The 25,414-nt window shown below is 37.7% G+C and overlaps 1 protein-coding gene across 3 annotated transcripts in view; it reads left to right on the plus strand.

Annotated features, from left to right (window-relative positions):
- WDR20 (WD repeat domain 20) overlaps positions 1 to 25,414 on the plus strand; it is a 47,031-nt gene that overhangs the window by 6,472 nt on the left and 15,145 nt on the right. For 2 of the 3 annotated variants that reach the window (XM_009891047.1, XM_009891046.1), the window contains exon 2: positions 22,157 to 22,339. The exons of the other annotated variant lie outside the window; for it this stretch is intronic. In XM_009891047.1, coding sequence (XP_009889349.1) covers positions 22,157 to 22,339 — 183 coding nt within the window. The remainder of the gene's footprint in view (positions 1 to 22,156; positions 22,340 to 25,414) is intronic. 3 annotated transcript variants of the gene reach the window in all.

Below are 25,414 nucleotides of genomic sequence, written 5' to 3' on the forward strand. Positions count from 1 at the left end.
GGTACACGGGTATCTGTTCAGGGTCAGTGTTAAACTTGTATTTTGATCCCTCGGACCAGCCGAGGTCTCCCACGTCTGGCTCCATCCTCCTTCAACCCACCCTTTAGATACTTGTACGCAATAATAAGGTCTCCCCTCAACCTTCTCTTCTCCAGGCTAAGGAGTCCCAGCTCTCTCAGCCTTTCCTCATAAGGGAGGTGCTCCAATCCCTCAATCATCTTAGTTGCCCTACGCTGGACTCTCTCCAGCAGTTCCCTGTCTCTCTTGAACTGGGGAGACCAGAACTGGACACAGTATTCCAGTTGTGGCCTCACCAGTGCAGAGTAGAGGGGGAAAATGACCTCCCTCAACCTACTGGCCACACTCTTCCCTATGCAGCCCAGGATTCCATTGGCCTTTTTGGTGACAAGGGCACATTGCTGGCTCATGGATAATTTACTGTCTACCAGGACCCCCAGATCCTTCTCCTCAGAACTACTTCCCAGCAGGTCCACCCCTAACCTATACTGGTGCCTAGCATTCATTTGGTGCTTGCTTTTGGCAAGTTTACCTTGTGTGCTTCCCCCTCCCTGCTTTGTCTAGGTGCTTACAGTCTGTTTTGTTTCAGTGGTTTTGATACCAAAGGAAGGTTTACTACTATGACTGTTGAATTCTGCTACAAAGTGTTCTGCATTTAAATGCTTAATTGTACCGTGTACAAACATCACTCTTACTGTCAAAGAGATGACAGGCAAAGGTGGCTAGTGGAAGTACCACAGTAAAGCCAGCAGAACTTTTCTCAAAGGTATCTGGGCCCATCCTGCAACTGGGATGATATTCTTTTTCTGTGCTGGAGGAATTTGCGTAGTCCATGTTTTTCAGGTGTGGTGTCCATCTTCGAAAGGGTGTTGTAGATTTCTTTTTTCCAAGAAATCCCGTAATTACTTGCTGAGAAATAGACCTATTGATCTGTGCTTATGAAAGTATTTGAAAGTCTCTTGGAAATTTGTTTCAGGTGTTTAATGGATGGATATACATACCAGTTTGAGTTTAATGATGCAGATATATGTTTTCTTTCTTAATTCTAGCTGGGCTGTACTAAGGACTGTCAAGATATGTTACAAAGTGTTCGTGTAGAGTTTTCTGAAGGGTGGGGTTTTTTGGTAACTCCTTTCTTTCCATGACACTTTGAAAGGAAATAGTGAAGATCCAATGTAGGTTACAGGACCTTTAGGTAGATTTAAGTGTTTAATTCTGTGAGGCTTGTATAGAACAACTAGGCCTGGCTCAAGTAAGCGGAAAGATTTAAAAGCTGCTTTAAAATGACACTGTTACGCTGTTAAATGTTTCTTGCTGTGGAAGATAACGAAATATCTGCACTTGACAGAGCTTGCAAGATGATTATTATCTGGGGGCTACTTCTGAGTTGTAGAGAGTGGCATTAGTTTGTAGTGCTTTTACTTCTGGTCTGCGCTTCAAGCCTATATCACGACTGTTTGAATTCAGTAAGCTATTGCAGTATGTCCTCTGAAGGATTGCTCTCTGTGGTAATAGTTCATTTATCTATGGCTGCCTGTTTGGCTGGCATGTTTGAGAGTGAATACTAGGCTATGCTGGCCAAACCCCCAAATTGGTGTGCAGTATTTTATAGGCAGTGAACTTGTGTGGTTGGTTGGGTGAGTGGGGGTGCCACTGCAGGTATACTTTGGTTTTTGTTTTGTACTGAAGTGTATTTGTAGTAATATTCAGTTGGGGGAATTTAAATTGGTGTAAAACCATTAGTTGTGGCACTTATTCTTTGCAGACTGACAAAATTTTAGTCGTAATGCTTCACAAATGCAAATAATGGTAATTTGTAACAAACACTTCTGTGTCTGTAGTAAGTTTTGTGGGCCAGCTTTGTCAGAATATTTTCAAATGGGTTGTGCAATGTGCTTAAATTACAAGGAGTTTGCATTATGCTTTGACATCTGACGGTCTGCAAAACAGTTAAATAGTTAACTGTTAATAGTTAAAACATACATTGGAGATGCCTCGAGCTGTAATTATACATTGCCTAGACCCATCTCTGAGAGGTTTCCAAGCCATAATTGTCTTGTTTGACATTGTAGAATCAAATTTAATGCCCTAGTTTGAAGTATTGTAGTTCTCTGGCTAAAGGGAGCCATCTGAAACACTTTCTTTTGAAGCACATGTATCCAAAGGCCACTTGCTGTCCAGTTGTCATGACTATAGGTTGACACGCTTGGACAAATTACTATTTGAAAATGGTCCCATTTAGTGCCAATAGTGCCTAATAAAGTCATTGTCCTCTTAGAAAGCTTAAGGAAACTAAAAACTAACATTAAATGTGCCATACTGTAAGTTAAAGTAATAATGTTCTGTTGTGTCATTCTCAGAAATCAACTGGTTTTGCTTCCTTACCTCCCCCAATTGTAAGTCCAAATGTATATGCAGTCCATCTTCTAGCATCTACGTACCTTCCATTTCTTGTCCTCTGTAACTTAAAATAAAGCCGCTGCTTTTGCTTGTGCCAGCTTCTGTTTATCAGACTGCTGGTAGACAGGATGTAGCCCTCTAGACTTTGTGGGCAGGACCACCAGCCGCTACGATTGAAATCTTTCCATTGGCGGTGTTATGACTTGTGTTGGGATTTTTCTCTTGCATTATTCAGTAAAGCTGTTCATAATGGAATGATAGATCTCTAATAGATACTTTCTGCAAATTGATTTCAGTTTTGGGTTACCAGCTATAATCGGTCTTTAATTTCATGAGTTAATCATAAGGTTCTCTGGTGGCTGCAATCGTCAAAGAAACAATACTTACAATGTTGGGGTTTTTTCCTATGTGGGATTGGAAGGTGGCTGTACTAAGCAGTTCTTGCTTTAATAATGCTTAATTTTTGTGCACCTAGAGAATGTGAAGTGCTGTATTAGATTAAATGCTAGTCTAAGCAAGAACTTTAACTTAAAAATGCCCTGGAGTAGGGAGAAAAGATTGGATGTTATGAACAAACTTCATTATCCCCAGTCTCCTAGGAATAAAAAGCAGCAATTCTTCTTATCTTACAGGAAGTTTGCATACATTTTGTCAGGAAAGTGGTACCACGTAAAACTTTGAGAGGACTCCAGTTTATGGCTTTAATGCTCCCTTTCAACTAAAGGAAGCGGGGAGCAGTGACAACACGAGACTGAATGGGTGCCAATATATATTAAAATTATCTGTTAAAAATCCACAAGTCTGGTGAAATAAACTATTGGAATGATACCTTTAGGACACTTTAGTCTGCACAGTCACAAGGATGGCTCAGTAAATCTGACTAACATAAATGTTTTCTCTTCCTGACACTTACAAATGTAACCAAAACAAATATGTAATCCTACAAGTCATAGTTTTGTCATATTTTTACTGTGACAATTTATTTCTAAGGATTTTTTTTTTTGGTCACAGTTCTTGTAACTAAGATTTCTACAGAAGTGTGAATTTTCTTTAGATTTGAGGTGGATATTGGAGCATGACCCTTTTACAAGTTTGAAGCTATCATTGAAATGAAATTTTGGCAGAAGTTGTTGTAAAGTATTTCTTTGTTGTTGTCTTGATTTTTCTGGTTTTCTATTAGTTACTGTCCTCAGTATTATAGAAAAATACTAATTTAATTGGGTTTTTTAAATCATGTTAATAAGATTTATATTATAGTTTAGATTTGCGTAGTTTGGTGGTCTAAATAGCAAATACTACCTCTAAAAATCAACTTTTTAGATTGATAAAAATCAACAAATCAATACTGTGTTGTGAAGCCATAGATAGAGGCTTAGTCTGCATTTTCCTTCAAATTTCCACCTTTCTTTGCTGCTAGGATCTATATAGCAAACAGTTGGATTTCTTTTTCAGACTTTCTTTTTAAATGAAAGTATGTCTAGAGCTTTGTGCGTTTTTTAAAAAAAAATAGGAGACTGGGACAGAGACCTTCAAGTAGCTACCTGTATGCACTTAGGGTGTCAGGAGGGTCTATCTTAAAAAAAATTATTGATGAGACCAGGAATAGTTGCATGGTTAGGGAATACCACTTTTGAAGTTTGATACCATGTATACTGCAGAATGCAGTATTTCTTACCTGTCTTACAGGTATAGCCCTTCTTGTATGTGTCAGTTCAAATTACTACTCTATTGCTTACAAATAACCAAAGAATCTTTTATTTTTTTTAAAGTGTGCCTGTTCAGTGTGATGTATTGATCCAGGAGGAGTTTTGTCCTGAAGAAGACTTTCAGAAATACAGGGTGGAGCTTGTAAAAGAAAGATGCTTGGCTGACTATGGAATCATTGCTGTTTAGTAATAGCTATATATCTCAACAGGTGACTTCTAGCAAAATCTTGCTGTTACTTCAGAATGTGCTCTTACGCTCTATCCCCTCTAATGGAAACTATCTAGTTAGGTTCACATCAGTTTAACATGTGGGGGTGGCCTGCCTTTCTTGCCTTCAGCAGTGAAACTGTGGTCCCTTGTCCAGAATAGCTTCTCTCTGTCATGTACAGATAGCAAACACTTGCAAAGTTTTATGATTATGTTCTTTCTAGATGAAGTTTCCAGCCTTCTAACAGTGTTGGCAGAGTAGACACCGTGCCAGTGAAGTGACTGTTCAAGTGTAGTTCTGTGTTTTAGCCAAAATGCAGGCTCTATAAATGCACTAGACTGAACTGGGGTGGTTAAGCATGGGCACACGTTAGCACTTTGGAATTGGAGAGATGGGGCAAGCAACTGTTCTCAACGACTCAGATGCCCAGATGAAGCTGCTGTTAGTGATGCTCAAGATTCATATTTTTCCTCATTGTTAACGTAACAAAGTGCTCGTTGTCAGTTAAGTTACTGCAGCAGTCCAGAGGCAGCTTACTTAGCTGCTCTGTGTTGCACTGTAGCAGCATGCATGGCTCTTCCCTCTGAGCAATAGGTAACCCCTTTTGCAGAGAAGTATTGGACTGGCATTGATCTGTTTGGTCTGTGTATTGGTTTTTGTTAGTCTTAAATTGGTAGAGGGTTTGCTTGTATAAAAGAGAGAGACAGACAAATGGGGAATGCTATTAAGATCCGTGCTTGGAGAAGCCTAGTCTTATAATGCTAGAAAACACTCTCTCTGTGCTTTCTCTTCAGTCATTTGGAACCCCTTCTTCACTTGTATCACCTCTGATTAATAGGTGTGTTGCAGCTGTGGCACTTCCAGTGCAAGTTGATATAGAGGAAAATTTAGCTTTGGACAGCCTGCTGATATTGGTGCTGGTTAAAGGTATGACTATTTTTGACAGCAGAAATCCCTAGCATGCATAGCATGTATATTAGTATGCCCATATCAATGGGAGGGATGATTTAATAGCTGGGCTGTGTTCTGTCACAGCCTAACTGTTCAGTTCTTTGCCCTCATATAGGCTTCTGTTAGGACCTATAGCAAAAGCTTCAGATGTGGCCTCTTGCTCAGGGGGCAGCTTTGCTGTCTGCAAGATCAGTAGATGACAATAGATAGTCTGATCACTCCCTCCTACTCTTGAGACAAAAATCAGCCTGAGGAAAGAGACAATGTTGTATGACTATTTCGTACATTAAACAATTTTAGCCCTTTCATGGTATTTTTTAAAGAAAGTTATTAATAGCAGTCAAAAGGTTTGGGGTGTTTTTTTCCACATAATATATGTATCAGTTAAACTGTCAGCACTTGCTATTACTTAAGGTATCTTAATACTTTGCTTACTTTAAAATAAGACTATCGGGAAAGCTAGTGCTGAAATTAGGAACATGCTGCCTTTTGCTCTGAAACTTCTGAAGTGGATTCTGGTTTGCAGACTAGAAGATATGCTAGAGCTTGTATGTATGGGGTTGTGGGAAATCTGAGTTCTTTGCAGTGTGTCTGTGTTAGGGATTTGGTCCTTGATACTTGTTTTCTAGTAGCCTGTGCTCCTGTTCTTGTTCTGTAACACTATTTGCCTGGTTGGCTTGGGTCGTTAGGAGATGTGTGCAGTCCCAGAAGGAACATGCATTGCAAATTAACAATTTCAGGGCAAGAGTTAAGGCAAATATGTTATTTCATCTGTCTGTTACTAAATATGACCACAAAAAGCATAAACCAATGGGCCTCATTCTGGTTTTGGAGCATAGGTTATACATTTGGTTGATAAATTATTCTCAGAACTTCTGTAGGACTGTTCTGGGGCTCTTAGAATAACAGCCAGTTACATCTTATTTTTAGTACAAAAGTAATTAGGGCTTTGTTCTAGTAATATTTTGTTAACATGCAGCAACATGGTGGAGTTAGGGGGTTAATAAAAACACTGTATCAAAAATGTCTGGCATTTCTGTAGGGCTTGCAAAATCCAACAGTAGCCAGAAAAGACACAATTCTGACTTGCTGGGAAGACATTATTGTGTTGTATTTGACTCTTATTGAGCTTTGTAATGAAAAAAATATAAATTGATTAACAATTAACTGCTACAGTGAGATAAGTTCCTATAGCAACAGGGCAGTGCAGGGTGCAATTATTCAAAGTGCCTTTCTGTAACAGATAATTTTTTCTTACAAGCAGTGAATTTACACTGTTGGACTAAAACATGGTTTTGTTATAGCAACAGGTAATCCTGAACACTCTTATGTGCCGAAAAGGGGAAACTTTGAAAGATAAATACCAGGGTGGTAGACCAGTGGAAACTCAACCTGCTACTACTTATGTGTATGTTATATAGTATAATGGGTTTATACTGAATATGTTTTTGTGCAATATGAATTTATACTTCACTTCTACCTATTGACAAGTCTACAGGAAACTGAACTTGCTCTAATAATAGTGATCATATAGTAGCTTTCAAATTTCAAGTAAATCAATTAATAGTTTAGTTGTGATGCTGATTCCATGAATCAGTCAGACTTTTTCTTATTTGTTCTTTCTATGTTTAAAGTCTCTGTATGTTTTGTTTGTTTCGATACTTCTGAATATCCTTAAAGAGTGGAATGCTCTCCTTTAAACTTCACTGTTAAAATTGGAAAAATTAGGGTATTGTCAAGGGGCTGCCAGTGTTGTGTTTTTTTGCCATAAAACATACTTGTAAAGCCAACTTTTGGGTGTTACTGTATTTTGATCTTTTTAAAGTTAGAAGAAATGAAATTTGAACAACTTCAGTGATGAAGCTACAGCAGCCTTAGTCTTTCAACAGGGAGCTTAATTTTGTGTGATGTATTTTAAGGATGTCTGATCCCTTGAAAGAAAAAACAAAAGCAGCAGTTCTGTCCCTGGCAAGCTGTATATACAGTCAACCTCAAAGGATGCCATTGATAGGTGTGCATGTATTGTTAACGTGCTTTTTTCTGATATAACAAAACCATACCAATGTTTTAGAGAAGAAAAAAAAAAGGTTCAAAGCTAAAGTGAAAGTAATTGCTTTGAAGGTGTGACTAAATAGAACACTGGTCCAACAGGTCAGGTAACTTTTGTTTGTGCATGGGGAGGAGATGAACAACTTGGAGATGACACTGTCATTAAGTCATGCAATGTTTCCAGTTTGTTCCATATTTTGGAGGCCATCTAAAAGTAGCCTGCCAGCTCTAATTTAAATGAGTGTCAGCTTTAACAGGTATAATTTTCTAACCAGTTTTACTTAGACCTGAGCCAATTTAAACCATTTCCCAGTGAAAGTAACTTACCAAATGTTTAATAAGTATTCCAACTGAGCCTGTGAACTGAATGAGAACAGTTGCTGAATTGTGCCAGAATGTGTGGTTTTACTTGGAATCCACTTGATATTTACATACCTGTTTTCCTTATTTTAATTTGTTTCTTATATCCAGTATATGTATCTTTGTTCAACTCGTCTGAATCATACCTCATTCAGCATTAAAAACAGGTGAGAAAGGACTGATTGTAAGTATAGTCAACAGTGTGACTAGACTGTAGGAGTAGGAGGAAATGAAAGGATCCACTGGAGCATAAGAAACAAGGAGGAGATCAGAAAGATAACTATCACTTTTTTACTTTAGAGCTATTAATCTGTTATAACTTACTATATTGTAACCATTGAGAAAAGAGTTACAGTTAACTAAGCGTAAATCTTGAGTGAACCTTGCCGAACTTAATTATGGAGTGTAGTTAAGGAAAGAGATAATTGTTAAGGGGAACTTAATTTTCTCAGTTCCTCAAAAGTGGAGAGATTAAAATGTGTGCTTCAGTGCATTCCAATCTTTACAGAAGGTGATATATTCTTTACGGAGCATGTGACAGTCAGTGCCTGCAAATATTTGGTATGCTCTCTGCTACTCTGAAATCAGTTGGTTTTTAATTCACCATATTCCTAACAGTGAAAACTTCTGCTAAAAACCCTTTGACTGCCTGTTACTCTAGTGACAGGCAGGTATTTTCTTAAGGCTTATCCTTGATTGTATTTAGGTAGAGAAAAGCATGCAACAGCACTACTCAACACCCCCCCACACACACACTTCACCACCACAACAACAAAAAAAAAACCCAAAATGAGAATTCTCAACTGCTTTGAGTTATTTTCAGTTTCAACTTTTAAATTCTGAGGTAGTAGACTTCTGTGTTAGTTTTTTTGTTTTGCTTAAGGTAAAACATTGTTTCCCTGCGGTGGGAAAACATTAATGTGTAATTTGTATTTATAGACAGTTTTATTTGAAGTTCAGCTGCTCAGCCTTTCTAGTGTAACACTCTGGCAGTAAGGGAGAATTGTAACTTAACTTCATGTCCTTATATGAACTGGCAATTTTAGATTGGTATAATAGATATTTTAACTGAGGGAGTTCTAGAACCTTAAACTCATTCTGTTCTGAAATGGGAGAGTGTTAAAATGCTTAGTTCTCAATATCTTTTTACGTATTTTACTGGTTACAGGGACTGTGACAACTGTTGAGAAGAGAGCTTCAAATTGAGGTCTTCAAGGAGTGGTTTTGGAAACACTTAGTATTTTCATTGGTGATATTGGGGCAAAGAAGTAAGAGCAAGTACATGATGGCAAAATTCTCAGAATAAAGTTGGGAGGCATCACTGGTCAAATCAGACTATTTTATAAGGAGAAGCAAGCTGATAACAGAACAGTAACTGAAGTGAAAAACAATTCAATACAAAACTTTCCCTAGATGCATGAGAGACATTGTGAGGTCTCCCACAAATCCCAATCCTGCAAAATTTACTAATAATTTAGAAGGAACCTGCTCTTTGCCCAGCCCTGCTGTAAGCTATTGCTAATAGCTGAACTGCATAATGAAAATACTGTGGTTTGATAGGCTACAGACTCTAGGGGAAGTACAGAATAGATTTTAAGAGGCAGAGCATTTCATCCAGAAGCTTCTTAGAGCTGAGCCAGGTGAATGGAATGAAGAAAGTGTATTTATAGTGATACAAATACAATTCTCTGTGGTAGCCAGTGAGGCTACCTTACTGGCTTTTAGATCCAGGACAGGAAATGAAGTATAACATACTGAGAAGCTGGACACAGTATAGTCCAATGAAAGAATGGAAGTACAACTGACTTTGCAGATATCATGGAGAGAGCATGCTATGTTTTATGGCACAGTATCTCGGTAGTTTTGTAGGGTAGCTTTGGGGAGGGCGGTATTTAGTGTTTTAGGTATTCTTGGAGATGGTTCTCTGTATTGTAAGTCTACTTTTATACAGCAGTCATTGAAGGTCAGAAATATTTCATCCTGTCTTTAACCATAAGCAGAGTAAAGGATGAGATTTTCTTGAATAGTAACATCAGGTAATAGTGGGTGCATTAATTCATTATAAAAAGAGGTCACCAGCTCACTCCTACGTTTTTGTGGGTTTTTTTAATCATATGGGGTAGTGAGACTGAAAAAACTAAGCTGTAAGCCTTGTTTTGTTTCAGGTTTTCCTAATCTGTTTTTTTTATTTTATATAAAATTTTAGTATGCTGAGGTGTTTGGTATGTTTTCTGGTAATTAGGAAAAGATTCCATGTGCTTAGAACAGATGTTTTTGTATTCATGATCCTGCATTTGAGAGAAATGCTTGAAGAAAGATCTTTCTTCAAAGTGGAAACTGAGAGAAGCTGGTAACTGTGGCTTGGCTTTGCCCTGCGGATGTTAATCCTGGAACTTCAAGTAAGTTAGCCAGTTACCTGGCCCCTCTAGCACCAGAACAGAAGAGTTTTCCACGAGGGTGCGAGCTTTGTGTATGGAAACTGTCTTTCTCATTCAAATGCACTCTTGGAACAAATTTTGCTTTCTGACATGAATGCAAGGTCTTGATTCACAGGAGAGAAGACAGTGTCAAATGGAGACTCTTTGCTGTTCTAGTGTAGCTCCTTATATAGTGAATATATCTTGTTCCTCGCATCTGAGTGCATTCTCTTCGTTTGGTAGCTATTTATGCACATCTTTGGCAATGAAGTTTCCCCATTACCACCCACCCCCACCCCCCACCGCCCCCAGTCTTAAACGACAGCAAAAATCCTTTGAGGTTTGTAATAGTTAATAAGGTGATTACTCTGCTATGAGAATTGCTTGCTTCACTGTTTGGAATACATTAGGATGTTAATGTGCCTTGATCAATATGCAACGCTAAACAGTTAAACAGAATTTCAAGTAGAGGCTCAGGCTGTTTGGTTACCATGGCAAACACAGTAGGACATTCATGCCAAAGTTTGGAAAATAAGATACACAAAACTTGTAAACTGAAATAATCACTTTGGAGAGCAAATACAGTTGTTCATAATTTATTAGAGTCTGTTTTCCAGAGAATACTGTTTTAAAATCCTATTTTATCAAGCAAATGTTAATTGCCGGTGCAGAGTTTTACACAAAGCAGGCAATATTCACAAGCCGGGAAGAGTGACGTTCTTTGTTGGCTTGCCCTCCGACTGTAAGGGCATTGCGTGAGTAGAATAGCCTCTGGGAGACAGTTAAATTACTTAAATAGTGTAATCAAGGTTGACATATTTTCAGTGTGCCATGTCTTGTTTAACAGATGGGACCAGGATAGTGTGTGTATATGTATATGTGTGCACATGTGTGTATATCTAGAAAATGATTTGTCTGTGTTAATGATTATATGTATGTTAGATCATATATATATGATCTATATATATATATTTAATGATTTGTCTATGTTCATAGAATCACAGAATCGTTTAGGTTGGAAAAGACCTTTACGATCATTTGTTAACCTAACACTGCCAAGTCTACCACTAAACCATGTCCCTACATCATGGTTATGTTTTTTTAGTTTTGTTTTGGTTTGCCTTTTTTTTATTTGTGCATGTCAAAGTTCTCAACTCATTTAATTCACTTTCATGTAGTCTTAAGGCTTGCTAACTGTAACAAAGATCTATATGTTAGTGTTTTAATGGGGTGATTTTCAGTTTGGTAGGTTCCCTGTTTAATCAGCTGTCTTTGAACTGTCTGTGAACACAGTATTTCGTATTGCAGTTGTGTCAGTATATTGTGGCAAAATCTGATGTTATTGTATGTGACTTGCTGTACAGTTTTCCATAGGTGTGGTCACATGCAAATCACAGAGTTATTTTTCTCTTTCCAAATGTAAATTAGTATGTGTATTTACATGCATCTTTTCCAAAATCTCATCCCCCAGAGGGAAAGCTTTTACATAGAAAGGTCAATCTGTGGATTGCAAGAGAGACTACTTCTAAAAACTTCCTGAAGAACAAGGTTAGAGTTGTAGTTGGACATTGAGATTGTGTGCACCTCCCCTGACATGTGACTCAACCTCATCACTTCATGCATTGCATAACCTGGGTTGGAGATTATGTTAGGTAGTTGGAGGCTAAGGGAAAGCAGTTTAGGTTATTATTGATAAACTATGAAGTATTTAGCACTGCCTTTATAGCACATGGTGTCTTGGGAAGGAAGGCTTGATGTCGTGATAACTAGGAAGGGGTGTTACTGGAACATTAAGTTTTGGAGGTGATGGAACAAGCAGTTTAGTATTAGGCTGCTGTGATGTTCAGGAGTTCTCATGAGTTTTACGTGCAAAGACACTGAGCTGCGGACTTGTTACAAACAGTAACTGTTATATTGAGTTACAGGTTAGTCTGCTTTTTGCTGACCTCTTTAAAAAGGACTTACAATCACTTCATAATTAAAACAAAAGCAGAATGTGAAAACATCTGGAAGATTATATTAGGTTTTAACTCCAAGGAAAGTAAGAACTTGGAGGCCACAGGAAGCGATGAACTACCATTGGTTAGCCACAGTAAATAAAACTTCAGATAGCTTTTATCCCACTAAGTTTAACGTATAGTATTTTATAGTTCTGTGGTAGATCCATAACTTGAAGAAAAGAAATACAGGAGAAGAGCAGGAGAAATTGAAGGCGGACTAAGTTGACTAACTAGATGTCAAGGCAAGAAGCAATTGTAAGAAACTTGGGAGATGTGGTTATGCTAAGGGAATGAGCAGGAGTGTTCCCATGAACCTTTTGGTGGCACACGCTGGAGGAAAAAAACTTGAGTCAGTTTGGAACCACTACACAAAAAGAAGAGGGGGTTGCTGTAGATGACTGCCCTAATTGATCAGTACTTTAGTCCTAGTTTTTCTTTATTGTAAGAAATGGAATGGGGAAGGATATTAGAAGCAAGAATAGAGTAAATCATATTGCATTGTATAAATCAGGAGGTCCACCTATAAGTGTTCATACAGGTCAGAAAAAAAATATTACAAAAAGATTCAGAGAAATGGGAAAAATTGTGATAGCTGAAAATTTCCATGGACATACTGCGAAGGATGGGACTGCTTATTCTAGTAAGCAGTGTAAGTGCTGTGTATATAAGGAATGTTAGACATCATTGTCTCTTCCTGGGAACAAGAAGGCATTCAGTAAAATCAGAGGGGAACAAAATTCAGAACTGATACTTTTTTCCACATATTTAACTTTATCAGGATATGCTGCTTCAGTCATCTAAGTAAATAATGAAAAGAAAGTGGGTGTTAAAACAAAATCTGGCAATATTTGCAATTCCATGCAGTAGTTAATGCAAAAAAAAAAAAATCCCATAAAGGGTTATTAAACTTCCTTATTTGCAATTTAAATGGCTTCCTGAAAGAAATGTAGGATGGACAATAATCCATTAATGCAGCAACCTTCCTGAACTTACTTCTGGAACATGGATCTGCCCACTGTTGAAGAAATTATATTGGAGTAAAAAGTCTTGGGTTGTGGTCCAGTTCTGCAGTCCACTATTATGAAGTATGTTTGTGCCATGACTTGTTAAATCTGTGTTTTAATTTTTAAGCCATTGAGGGAGACATTGTATAAAAATGTGACCTGTCAGCCATGGTTTATTAATAGCCCTGAGAAATCATTGTTTTGAACTTAAAGCTGCATAGTGAGATCCCTTTCTTACATATCTCTTTAAAAAGAGCTGAGTAGGGGGAGAAGAGGAGGAAGGTGTCTGCATTGCATGCAGAACATAACATACATGATTCTGAATTAGGTTTCTGTTGGAGAGGTTTTTATCCAGCAGGCTGAGCTACAGTTGAGCCAAAATTCTGTAGATCAGTCACTGAGAAGAGATAATAATACTGATATAGTGCCTTCTTTTCCCTTCTTCCTATAAAAAAAAAAGGCAACTAATTGCTTAAACCAAAATAGAATATCTAATTCAGTTCATGTCTGTTGGGAGTGTGCGATACAGTGACTATATTCAGAGTTGTTTGAGTTTAACCAGCCTGTTTACAGGTTTAGTGTGGCCAAACGCATAACACTGAAGTCAAAGTCTCAATTTTTATCTGAATTGATCATGTCATTAACTGACACCCACAATAAGGTGAACTTTGCAAAAGGAACTGTGAAATACTACTTTTGTTAGCTGTTCTTCAGTGTGGGCTTCTGAGTGATTGTTTAGATGCTCAAGAACAAGTTAAAGCTCTTGTGCTCTTTCTGTATCACACTAAAGCAGCATTGTGCAAAGCGCGATTTAAAGGATGGGAGCACTTCTCCGGAGGAAAGGGACAAGTTTTCTTCTGCAGGTGTAATAAAAATCAACTTTGTTAAATACATAGAAGCAAATACCTTTTGAAAAGTTAAGTTCCAATGTCATGTCACTTCCTTGAAGTTTTAGTGATTTGATTATAGTGCACCTGAAGATTGCTTGAGTTACTTGGAGTGCTTCCAGTCTACTTCCTGGAGTGAGCAGGCTGTTGGGTTTCTTTCAGAGACGCTAAGCACTGCTCGCAGACTTTCTCAGGACTAACCAGGACATGCACTGGAGAGCTGTGCGGAGGGTTGCGGTCAGTTCATTAGAACACTTCGGGTCTGACCCAACTCTTTGAACAGCACTGTACGTTTTGGTCTTCCTTTCAAAAGGAGCAGTGTCAACATGGGTGTAAATATTACCAAATGAGTCATGCATTAAATTGAAAATGATTTAAGTTTCTAAAGGAACAATTTCAGTGACTTGAGACCTCTGTTGGGTTGTGACAAGTGGAGGCAGCAGCAGTGTTCTCTGCTCAGAAGACAGAAGAGGTATTTTTTTGCGTGGAGGGGTTCAAAACTTTGTTTCAATTTCCGTGACCCCACCTGGCCTACAGTAGCTCAAATGTGTTAACATTCCTGTCCTAATGCCTTTTGCCCAGTCTTATAGAGAAACAAAGGCTAAGTTGATTCTGTATATACCTGTGAAGTGAATGGGGATTTGCAAACAAAAAAAATGACTTTTCTTTTTTTGGGGGTCTACTGTTCTGGGTTTTTTTTTTAAAAAAAAAAAAGTCTACTTTTTCTAGAGTTAGGTAGACTGGTGCTTTCACCTTGAATAACTTCCAGTAGGATGTGCTTATCTATACTGTAACCAGATAAATATTTTGGTTTATAGCCTTACTAAAATGGAGCTAACGTTGTTATAGTAAGTTGTAAATCAAACAGTCCTTTATGTGTGTTCTTTATGGTGTTCATGTCCACTTTCTTGATCTTGCCAATTATATAAGCATTGGTTCAGTTAATATCACATAGATTTATTTCAAATCAGTGCGTGCTCCTTGCTCTGTTCGAGTGGTCAGAATAATTCTTCTGGAAACAGAATATGATTATTTTATTGGATGCTTCAGAAAACTAAACTGATCTTTGCCTAAATGTGGATTTATGTCCAGTTGTTTGGACTAAAGCTTTTATCTTAATGTGTGTGGTCGTAGTTGTTTGCTGTACGAGTAAAGGCAGAAATCTTGTTAAGTAATGCTTTTCTTCTTTCAAGAAATCTTGTTAAGTAACGCTTTTCTTTTTTTCAAAAGTCATGTATGTTTTGTATGGCTGAAATGGAAGTTAAATCTAGAAGGGAGAAGGATATCAAGTAGCTTCCCAAATTTGCGAGCAGCTTGGTACAAAATTGATCTTTAAGACTTTGTTATGGATGAATTGTGTGGAACACTTGAAAAAATTAGGTTAAATAAAATTACTTGGTGTCCCTGTTTTACTAACAGAGCTGTTCTTATACAGTATCCTAGAAACTCTGTCACATGCCTTAAGTGTTCCTGTTCAGCATTTAATCAAGTGCTTTGTAACTTATAAAAAACCTTCTGCAAAGATACAGAAACCCATTTATGAGGAACAATGTTGTTCAGGAGAGTAAATATTCTGTTGAGTGGAAATAAAACTGGAAATGTTTTTGTTGGGAGCAGGTATAAATGCAGACTTATACTTCAACTGAGATCATTCAAAATATTTATGTATTAGAAAAAGTAAATCGGAAGAAATGACACTGATATCAGAAGATATGATGCTGAAGCCACATTAATAATGATTATATCTTGAAGATCAAGATATCAAGATTTATAAAAGTAAAACTGGCACAAATTGGCAGCTACATTTTCTGGAGACTTTCTAGAGAAAGGAAGCTATAGTGAGATAACTTAATGGAAAATCTTTGAAGCAGTATGTTTAAAGTAGCAGATTCTTTTTCCGGACTGCTAGTTGTTTTTGTCTTAATTTCTTAGTTTTTAATTTTCAAAATTCATGTTTTCCAGTCCGACTTTCATCCCTGTCTCATAGGTTCTCTTCCCTTCAGTTAGAGAGGAATGGGAAAGGAAGAGGAAAGGAAAAGTGTACGTGCATGCTTATTTTTAGTATTAGTTCATACTAGCCTGTATATTAATTGGCAGCAAATCCAGCATTGGTTGTGCTGTTGTAAGTGTTCAGCTATTGGTGCTTTAATTCATAGAGTTGAAAGTTCAGCCAAATTTTAAAAGCAAAACTAACCTCAAGAAAACTATTCTTTCATTTTTAACAAATGGGATTTTAATACAAAACAGGTGCACTGAATGCAATGTTGCAAAATAAAGACTTAAAATTTCCCTAGCATTAATGGCTTCACAAGCCTTAGGAGACACTTAAAACTAGTCTGTGTGTACACACAAAACACCTATTATGCAACCCTTAAAGCTAGGCACATCACTCAGGTACGGAAAAAGCAGCTCTTACTTATTTAAGAAACTCTGCTTACATTTAAGAAACCTATTGTAGCTATGTGTATATAGGGCAACTTTACAAATGGTGGTTGTCTGCTGGCTTTTTATAGAATCCTGAAGAGAATTTATACTTTTTTTTTTTTTTTTTAGTTTATAAGTGTTTCCAGAAGCTTTCAAACTAGTTTATAAATTTTCTGGGGGCATCTGAAGTGGCCCTGAATGTGTGTTCACTTGTACACCAACTGGAAGGTTCATGCTGTTCAATGTGAAGAGATCCTGGGACTGATGTGGGTTCTTGCCAGACTTGAAACTTTCTACCGAGAAAGCTAAGGCAATTAGTCAGCAGTTTGTCAGCTTACGTGCAGTTATATTTGTAGAAGCCATTTTATTACTAATTGGCTATGGCACTGTCAGCTGCACTGAGGAATGTTTTATTAGGGCTTTATAGTCACAGGAAGCGTTGCCTGGACTTTCTGTTTTGTATCTTATATAGACTAAGAAGAACTTTTGCTTTACATCAAAAAAAGGGAAAGACAACTGACTTGCTCCTGTAGTTTTCTTCCTGCATGAAGTTCCTTTAAGACATAAACCAGACCTGTTAAGTAAGCTGGGAGTGGCCATGTTGCTGCTGCTTTGGTTGATCCTGGGATCTCTGGGTCTGAGAGTCTCTACTCTAACCTCCTGCCTAAAGCCGGGTCAGCTATGAGATCAGACCAGCTTGAAGCAACAGTGAAATAACTACAGAAGATTCTATGGCTAATATTAAGTGAGCTGTATTTGGGGTCTGCCAAAAAAAAAATATCTAGAAATCTACTCCCTTGATAATAAAGTAATTAGAGGGATTTCCACTGTGAAGTATTGAAGCTAGTGTTTCTGGCAGAAAAACTTGTGTACAGAAACAATGAACAGAGTTTGCCAGAAAATTCTATAAAAGGGCCTAAGATAACTCAGCTTTCTTGTTGTGTTCCTCAGCTTTCTCTGTCCTTCAGCTAGCTCTGCAGGAAGGAGAGGGAGACCAGCACAGACATGGAGGAAGAATAAACAAGCTGTAAGGGGCCTCCTGGTTTAGTTTTCCCTGTCCTTGCTAATAGAGTGAGCAAGTCTGTCTTGGAAGACCTTGCCCTGTTCACTAGGGGATACTGTAAGACAAAGTACTGCAGCAAGGGTTACCTTGCCTCTTTTTTTCCACTAGGGTTTAAAGAGCATCTCTGAAGTTCAATAAAGTTCATTTAGTAATAATTCTAAGAGCTGATTTCTCATGTTAATTGTATAGCGTTATAACAAGTACAGCTTTCTCAAATTGTTCTGTTTATAGACGGGACCATTAAATCCCTGGACAGCAAGGTATTGATGAGATATCAAGCTACAGGTAATAAGTTGTGAATTCCAAGCTCCAGAAATGCTGAGGAGATTGGTTTCAAAAGTATATAATCTCGGTTCTTTGTGTCTTCTCTTTTATTTTGCACTAGAGCTCCACATACATAGCCAATCAGTAATCTGCTGTTCACAATCAATTAATTCTCTGGACAAGAGAGATTTTCTTAAGAGGACTTTTGGAAGTAAAATTTTTATTAAATGTTTGCCCTCACTTCCGGGCTTAAAGACCTAATATTCTGTCTCGATCTCACTTACAGCTGTCACCCATTGAAAGCCAGTCTCTTCGCCAATGTGATACTAAATACTATTGAGTATCTAAAGGAAGCATTTTGATGACTACTGTTGAATTTTTTTGAAATAAATTAATAAATAAATCTTTCCTTTTCTGCTCTTGGAGATGTTTTTTAGCTTGGAAGGAAATGTAGCATCTATGATACATATCATTTAACTAAAATTTGCCAAAAGCTGCAGATGTGAGTTAGGGGAAGAAAAGATACAGGAAGAAATCACATCTGTCAAGAAGCATGATTAAATGCTGACTTGAAATAATGTGATTCACCGTTTGGGAAATCTTAGTATGAAAGCTCTAAGTCTCGGATCAATAGTACGTAAAAAGAATGAATCTCAGACAGATATTAATCTGGCTTTGACCTTAGAATTACATACAGCTACAGACCCAAGGTTATTGATGTTCATCCCAATCAGACATTTCAAACATCAGAATCTGAAAACTTAAATATTTGCTTCAGACTGAGGTAACTGATTTTTTTTTTCCATTTTCTTCCTACTGTTTAGGTATTTAAAGCTGTGGTTAAGATATTCTATTTGACTGCCTTTCTGCTGGAAGTTATAGTTCAGGGTGAATGGACGACTGCTGGACTGTTAGAATTTTGTTGGGTTTTTTTTTTTCCTCTCTACCCAACAAAGTGGGAATAGTTTTGTTAAAACGGCATGCTGTGAGAGTTAACTAAATGGGACTAGGAAGTCCCCAAAACAGTTACATGGTTCACATTTTATTATGAGTATGAATTCATCACAAAACTAAATGGTAAAGTTGATCAATTTTTCTTCTGTAAGTAAGTGTAAGGTTCTCTGGAGAGTTTTTATCTGTTCAAACACAGACTTGGAAGCTGTTGATGCTCGAGGTACACCAATTTTATTCAGCTGTATCACTGACTTTGGACAGGTGTTGTGTGAGATTCTTCTTGTTCTTGTTGCCTGATAACCATTATTCCTTGCTCCTTTGCCCAAGGAGTGCTTGAACTACCGCTGTGTGTTGGAAGGCTTCTAATGCAGGTATCAGTTGGCCAAGGTGCTAATACCAGAGTATTGATGAGCTAAGATGTGCTTCAATGGCTTGCACAGATTTTTATTCGAAGGGAGGGTGGTATTCTTAGCCTTGCATTAGGTGCCCCCACCTTCTGTCAGTCATGATTGCAAAGTGTTGTTGTCATTGTGAATCATCTGCAATGGAGTAAGTTTCTCAAAGTGGACAGGCTGGAATAGTGCTGAGTGTTTTGTAGAAGAAAACCTTAAAGGAACTGGGACAGGAAGCAAGCACATAGCTTGCTACCAGCTCAAGCAGAGGTGAGGGTGCCTGATCCTGTGCTTTTAACCTCCGTGTTTGGTAACACTTAATCCCAAGATCTTTCTTGTTCTCTTTCAAAGTACATGAGCATTCTTCTGCAAGGGGGGCAGTTCACATCACCTTGTTCCATAAATAATGTCATATCTTAGGATTTGACGGTTATGGACTCAGATCTCATGTAAAAGCTATTTTCTAAGAATCAGATCTTCCACAAAATAGCTATAGCAAATGGACTTAGTGGTGAGCTAATGAAATACTGAGTCCCAGGCGCGATTGAATTTTATGAGTAAGCACTTTTGTTGTTCCTAACAAAATCCAATAACAATCTTCAACTGTGCAGAAATAAAGAAAATGTCTCCTAGTTCTTATGCTCATTTATTCTACCCTGCCTTTCAATTAGGACATCAAGAAATCAAGAGATTTGTTTTGTCTCCATGGGACAACTGTATTATAACAGAAAACACTAGCTGCATGTAAATAAAAGGCGGGGCATCCCTGGCAGTAGAAGCCTGGTTAATTCTGGGTTGAATTAGTTTATTTATACTCCATTTAAGTTCAGATAAATTGTCACTGCCATCTGGTTCCCAGAGAACAGCTAAGAACAAGCACAGTGAAGTCTGTGCTTAGATTTAATTTATCAGAATTTCATGTCTTGCTAGATCTGTTACCACAGAATTTCAGAAGACAGGGATTCAGTCACACCAAATTTGTTGGACAAAACCCCAAAAGTTTGTGATATAAAACCTCAACCATACAAAAGAGCAAGGTATAGTTCCAGTCTGAAAATAGCCACCTTATTGATTCATTGTTGTTTAAAAGGATAGTGAGGATTCAGGAGAAGAACCTGGCAATACCCGTGTTTTCTGCTGTCTGGGAGAGTCTCTGATCACTCAGTATGATTCAGGCTGAGTTCTGTTTACTTTAAAATAGATCTTCCTTCTTAGTCATTGAGTCCTGCTGGAACTTTCATCCAGAGGATACAACCTTGAGTCTCATAGGTTAGCCTTGTTAACTCTGCATTTCTTTTAGGTATGGAGGGATGCATCTGTATGTTTCTGAGTGTTATGTCTTGATATCACATATTTTGTAGTGACAGAGGACAAAGGAATCTTGTACAATATAAGAGGTAACTGTGTGGCCTCTAGGATTTGATCTTTCAGCTTCAAATTAGATTTATGTCTGTCTGTGAATGCTCCTTAGTAGGCATGCGCCTTATCCAATGATCTCCCAGTAGAGCTAGTATTCTATTTAAGTTCTCCTTGAAGAGGTATTGCTAATATTCTTTTTTAGCTTATAATGGATCTCTGGGCTCTGGAGAATAACTTTTTAATTCGCTGACTTTAGAAGTTGGAATACATCATCTCATTTTGGAGTTTTCAACCAGGAGGCCATATACCTGATTAAACTGGTTTATAATATATGCTGCAAAACATAAGTGCAACTTCAATATTGTTGCGTATATGTGCTTATCATGTGTATCCCGTAGTTAAATTTGCCTTGGAAATGGCTCACCTGACATGATTCACTGTGTAGCTAGTTAAGATTTTTCCCTACTGACAGGTCTAGTTTCTGTCTGTGTAGCTCCATGCACACCAAGGATTTGCTGCTCTCTAGATGTCATCCTCAAAGATTTAATACACTGGGGTAATTTTCTTTTATGTGAAGCTTGTCCTCTTCCTCAAAGAAGTTTTATTTCTTACATTACTGGCCTGATTTCCTCTGACTAAAAATACCGAAAAAGTATATATCAAAATTAGGATCTGAGTCCTGAATCACAGCTACATCTCAGGTCTGTAATATGGTTCAGTATCTGCAGCTTTCTAATTACAGACTCTGAACCTAGTAAACAGGGAATTGTTTTGTTGTTTGGGGTTTTTTTTGTTTTTCTTTTTAAAAAAAAGGGTTGAACCTGGTGTATGATCTTGCATATTAAATGTGTGGGTTTTAATCTCTGGATGATGGAAGATTAGGTTGTCTGTTCAGAAGTGATATGGGGATAAACATGGGTTACACAACAGAGAGAGCACTTTAAATTGCTTTTCTGTTCCTTTTGATTCTTCTGGCACTTTAGTGCCAGATCTTTGGTTGTTTATATTGAAATTCTTCAGTTTTGTTAGCACTTACTTTTGTCTGAGCTATATTTGAATTCTGTGTTCAGTTTCAGAAGCACAATTACATTGTAGCTTAATGGCTTAAAATGTACTTTATAATCACAGTATCAGCATCTTGAGTTAGTGTTCCTAGAAAATGCTCTCCTAGGATCTAGTTGATGATTTTTTTTAATTGAGACCAATATCATGTTTGCCTGTTATAAAAGGGTACACTTACAGTAGAAGAATTGGGTGATTGAGAATATGCTATTTTTAATCCAGAATTGGTTGTACTCAATATTGAGAAAGCTGCTACTAGGAAAGTAGAAAATATCTTGTCTCTGTGATGGAATGACCCTTCTGGCAGGAGAGACTTTCTGGGAATAGGTTGGTCTTGAGGACTTGCAGAAGCCTTAGTGTTACTGAACAGTTGTCATTGATTTGTCACGATGTAGTTGCAAAGGCTGGGGTAGGTATAGTGTTTAGCAAAACTGAAAAACACAAGTATTGCATTATATGAAAAGATAAAAACCTTTTGACAACATCTTGGATGTCTTTGATAAATACAAAGCTGCTTTTTAAAGTAGAGTTTTGTGACTGCATAAATTGTTGCTTAGTATAAACATTATTTGCAACTAGAACTGGTTATATGCACACATTGTGACAAACTGTCTTAATTCTGTTTGCTCTCTTTGCAGGCTGCGGACTTGAGTAAACCAATAGACAAAAGGATATACAAAGGAACACAACCTACATGCCATGACTTCAACCACTTAACAGCCACAGCAGAAAGTGTGTCTCTTCTAGTGGGCTTCTCTGCAGGCCAGGTCCAACTTATAGACCCTATTAAAAAAGAAACTAGCAAATTATTTAATGAGGAAGTAAGTAGAAATCTTAACATTGTTGCATGCAATGTATTTTTGATATTAAAGATCCTAGATTCTCAAAGTTCTGTAGATGGCTCCGTTTGCCTATATAACTTATCATTCAGTCACTGCCTTTGTTTTTCAGCTGTTACATTGGATTGGAATACCTACACAAAAATGTTATTTGGGAAGGAATCTTTTGGGGTTTAAGATTAAAAATTAAGACTTTCTAGTTTGGGTGATACTGTAACTAGAGTTAATGACAGTTAACTGATGGAAAAAAAGGTCTACATCTGAATGTTGCTGCATGTGCTCTGCAGTCAGTTGTTTCTGAGGAAGAAAACATTTAAGCCCCTATTTAACTGATATATTATGGCCAAAATATTCAGTAAGGTAAAAATACCTTTTTTTATGGCCAGGATGTTACAGCAGAAACTCTCTGTATCAAGGACTTCTAAAGGCTTGCTTGGGGAAGACTAGGATATCAAGCTGAATGCTGCATAGAAAAAGCTGAAGGCTTATGAGGTTTCAGACATGTGATATTCCTAAAAGAAAAGCTGCATCTGCTTTTTCTGCTACTGTGCAATAAGGAAAGATAGAAGGGAGTACTATGGGGGGAACTAATGACAAGGTACAAGACTGCTGGCTCTGATTCTGTTAGTATTGGCATTCTTAGATGAGTAAGTGTCTGGATGCTAACGAGAAAAGAAATCTGGTAACTGGTACAACTTTTGACAGCGTTTTCTGCAGAGGGTAAGCTATGGGAATTTGGGTGTTTGCAGGAGGGGATGATTTGTTTTGTGGGGGTGGTTTTTTTGCTCCTTTTTGTGTTTTAATCCAGCTGTGGGTGAAGTGTGTGTGTGGGGGTAATAGCAAAGAGCTTTGCAGGTCTCTTTTTTATTATTTTTTTTTTAATTTCAGATCTGGATAAGAGCTTTGCAAATGAAGTTAAGCCTTGCTCAGCTTTGAAACTGAGCAAGCATATCTTTCCCACCTCAGAGAGGTGTGTTGCCTTGCTCTGTCTTTGTGCAAAGAAGATTGAAGTATTGTTCTCAATGGGGATGTTTTATAATTAGAACTGTCTTAATTCCTCCTCAGCTTTCTAAAAGTAGCTACATCTAGATCAGAAGAGGGGTGCTTTTCTTCTTACCTAGCCTTTTCCTACCTGCTCTGTCTCTCTGCTTGTGTTGAGTGGGAAACAGTGCGGGAGAGTCTCTTAATGTTGCATGGACTACTCTGTTTGGTAGCAACTTCTGTAAAAGTAGTTGAAATATTCATTTTAGCATTGTCCTAACAACCCTCCACCTGCACTACCACCCCCTCTCCCCCAACCAGAACCTACCCCAAACCAAAAAAAAACCCAACTTGGTGTAACTTCACCTCTGGGAGTGCTGGTCTGGATGTGAACAAGCTACATGTGCAAGTACAACTCTGATTTAATCTTGTATGCTAATAGTGTAAGTGTTACAAATGGCAGTAGAAATACTATAAACAGCTAGAGCTTCATATCACAGAGCAGTTCCCACTCTTGTTGCTTCAAGAACTTCTGCTGAAATACTTGCATAAAGGTCCAATGCGTGTTTACATGCCTTGATGTTGTTTACTGGATGTTAGCATCCACAGTGTAAAGCTGCATTGCAGGCTGAACAGTTCTTGTGGTAAACCACAAACGATGGAAGCACTGAAGCCACTTTCCATTAGACAGTATTGTCTTTTCTCTGAGCTATAACCAAACCAGCGTTACTTCCCTGTGGTGGGAATACATCCTTTGACAGTTAAGTGAAAATTAATGAGATGATCTGTTTTCTACAAAGCTAACATAAGGATTTGCTCAGTGCTACCAAAACTACATGCACAGTAGACTAGAGTTAAATGAAAAATTCTTGTTTCCTGCGCTGATCCTGTCTGCAGTTACAATTAATTCTAAAACTTTCATATGTTTTTAATCTGTCAATTACAGTACTGAAGTGTGCCCTGGATGTGTTTGAAAGTTCTGGCTTGTATCTAAAAGCCATTTCAGAGAAGCATCAGTGAGCATTGATGTTTGAGCCAGTTTGTTTGCTTTGAGATGAGGGTGCCTGTTGGGTTTTGAATATATTTAGAATTTAGAAAGTGTTTGAGAATAAACCTATCTTCATAGGCAGAAAGTGGTCTAAATGGGTGTTTACATCGTTTGACTTATTTAGCATTAGTGCTAGAGGTAATAGAATTCACCACCTGTCCTGTTAGTAATTTGGAGACTCAAGTAGCCCAAAGCTCTGTTTTGACTATCACCTCTGATAAAGCAATCAGGATAGCACTTAATTGTATGTGATACGTGAAATAACTGAACCTGTTGTGACACAGAAGGTTATGTTGAACTTAGACTGCATTAAGGCTACTGCATTTTAACTTGTTACTCTTCCTTTTTTTTTTTTTTTTTAAATTCTATTGATGTAGAAGACAATAGGGAGTTGAAAGGCTGAGGTGAGTGATACTATGCAGCTTGTGGCTGCCTACCTAAATCAATCTGTATCAACAGTGGTGTTCCTTCTAGCTGTGTCAGAATCAAATTAGTGATATTTTCTTATTCTGAAAACCAACGAAGTATACCTCACAGATCCAGTTGTTTCCAGGTGATAGTTGGTTATTCTCTAGCTAGCCAATTGAGTTATGTTTCTTTCACCTCTTCTTAAAATTCTTTTCTTATTTAAACTAAAGCCTTAAGCTGCATTTTTTTCCCTAATAAACTTTTCCTGTACCTGTGTTGACAAAGCTCTTTGTCGGACCTTAATACATATTCCTTGGTTGCCTCAGGTTTTTTGCTCCTTTGTGGCCTCTGCCTATAATTTTGTCCCTTTGAGCTTGTTCACAGCCGGTCTACCAAGATAATCTTAGCTTGTCTTGGTGACTGAAGTTCCTTCACTTGCTATTCTTTCACCAAACCGAACATAAGCTCCTTATCCCAGCCGCTCCACTGATTTGCTTGATACTGTATTCAGTCCATTCTTGTAATGTGTCTGCCTGACTTCAGGTCTTGTTTTGTTTTGCTGCAGGAGTAAGCCCAGTTGAAAGCTTTTAAAACTTCAGAAAGTCATAAATTCAGAGTTT

This window comes from Charadrius vociferus, unplaced genomic scaffold (assembly GCF_000708025.1).
Source record: "Charadrius vociferus isolate BGI_N301 unplaced genomic scaffold, ASM70802v2 scaffold228, whole genome shotgun sequence".
Lineage (NCBI taxonomy): Eukaryota > Metazoa > Chordata > Aves > Charadriiformes > Charadriidae > Charadrius > Charadrius vociferus.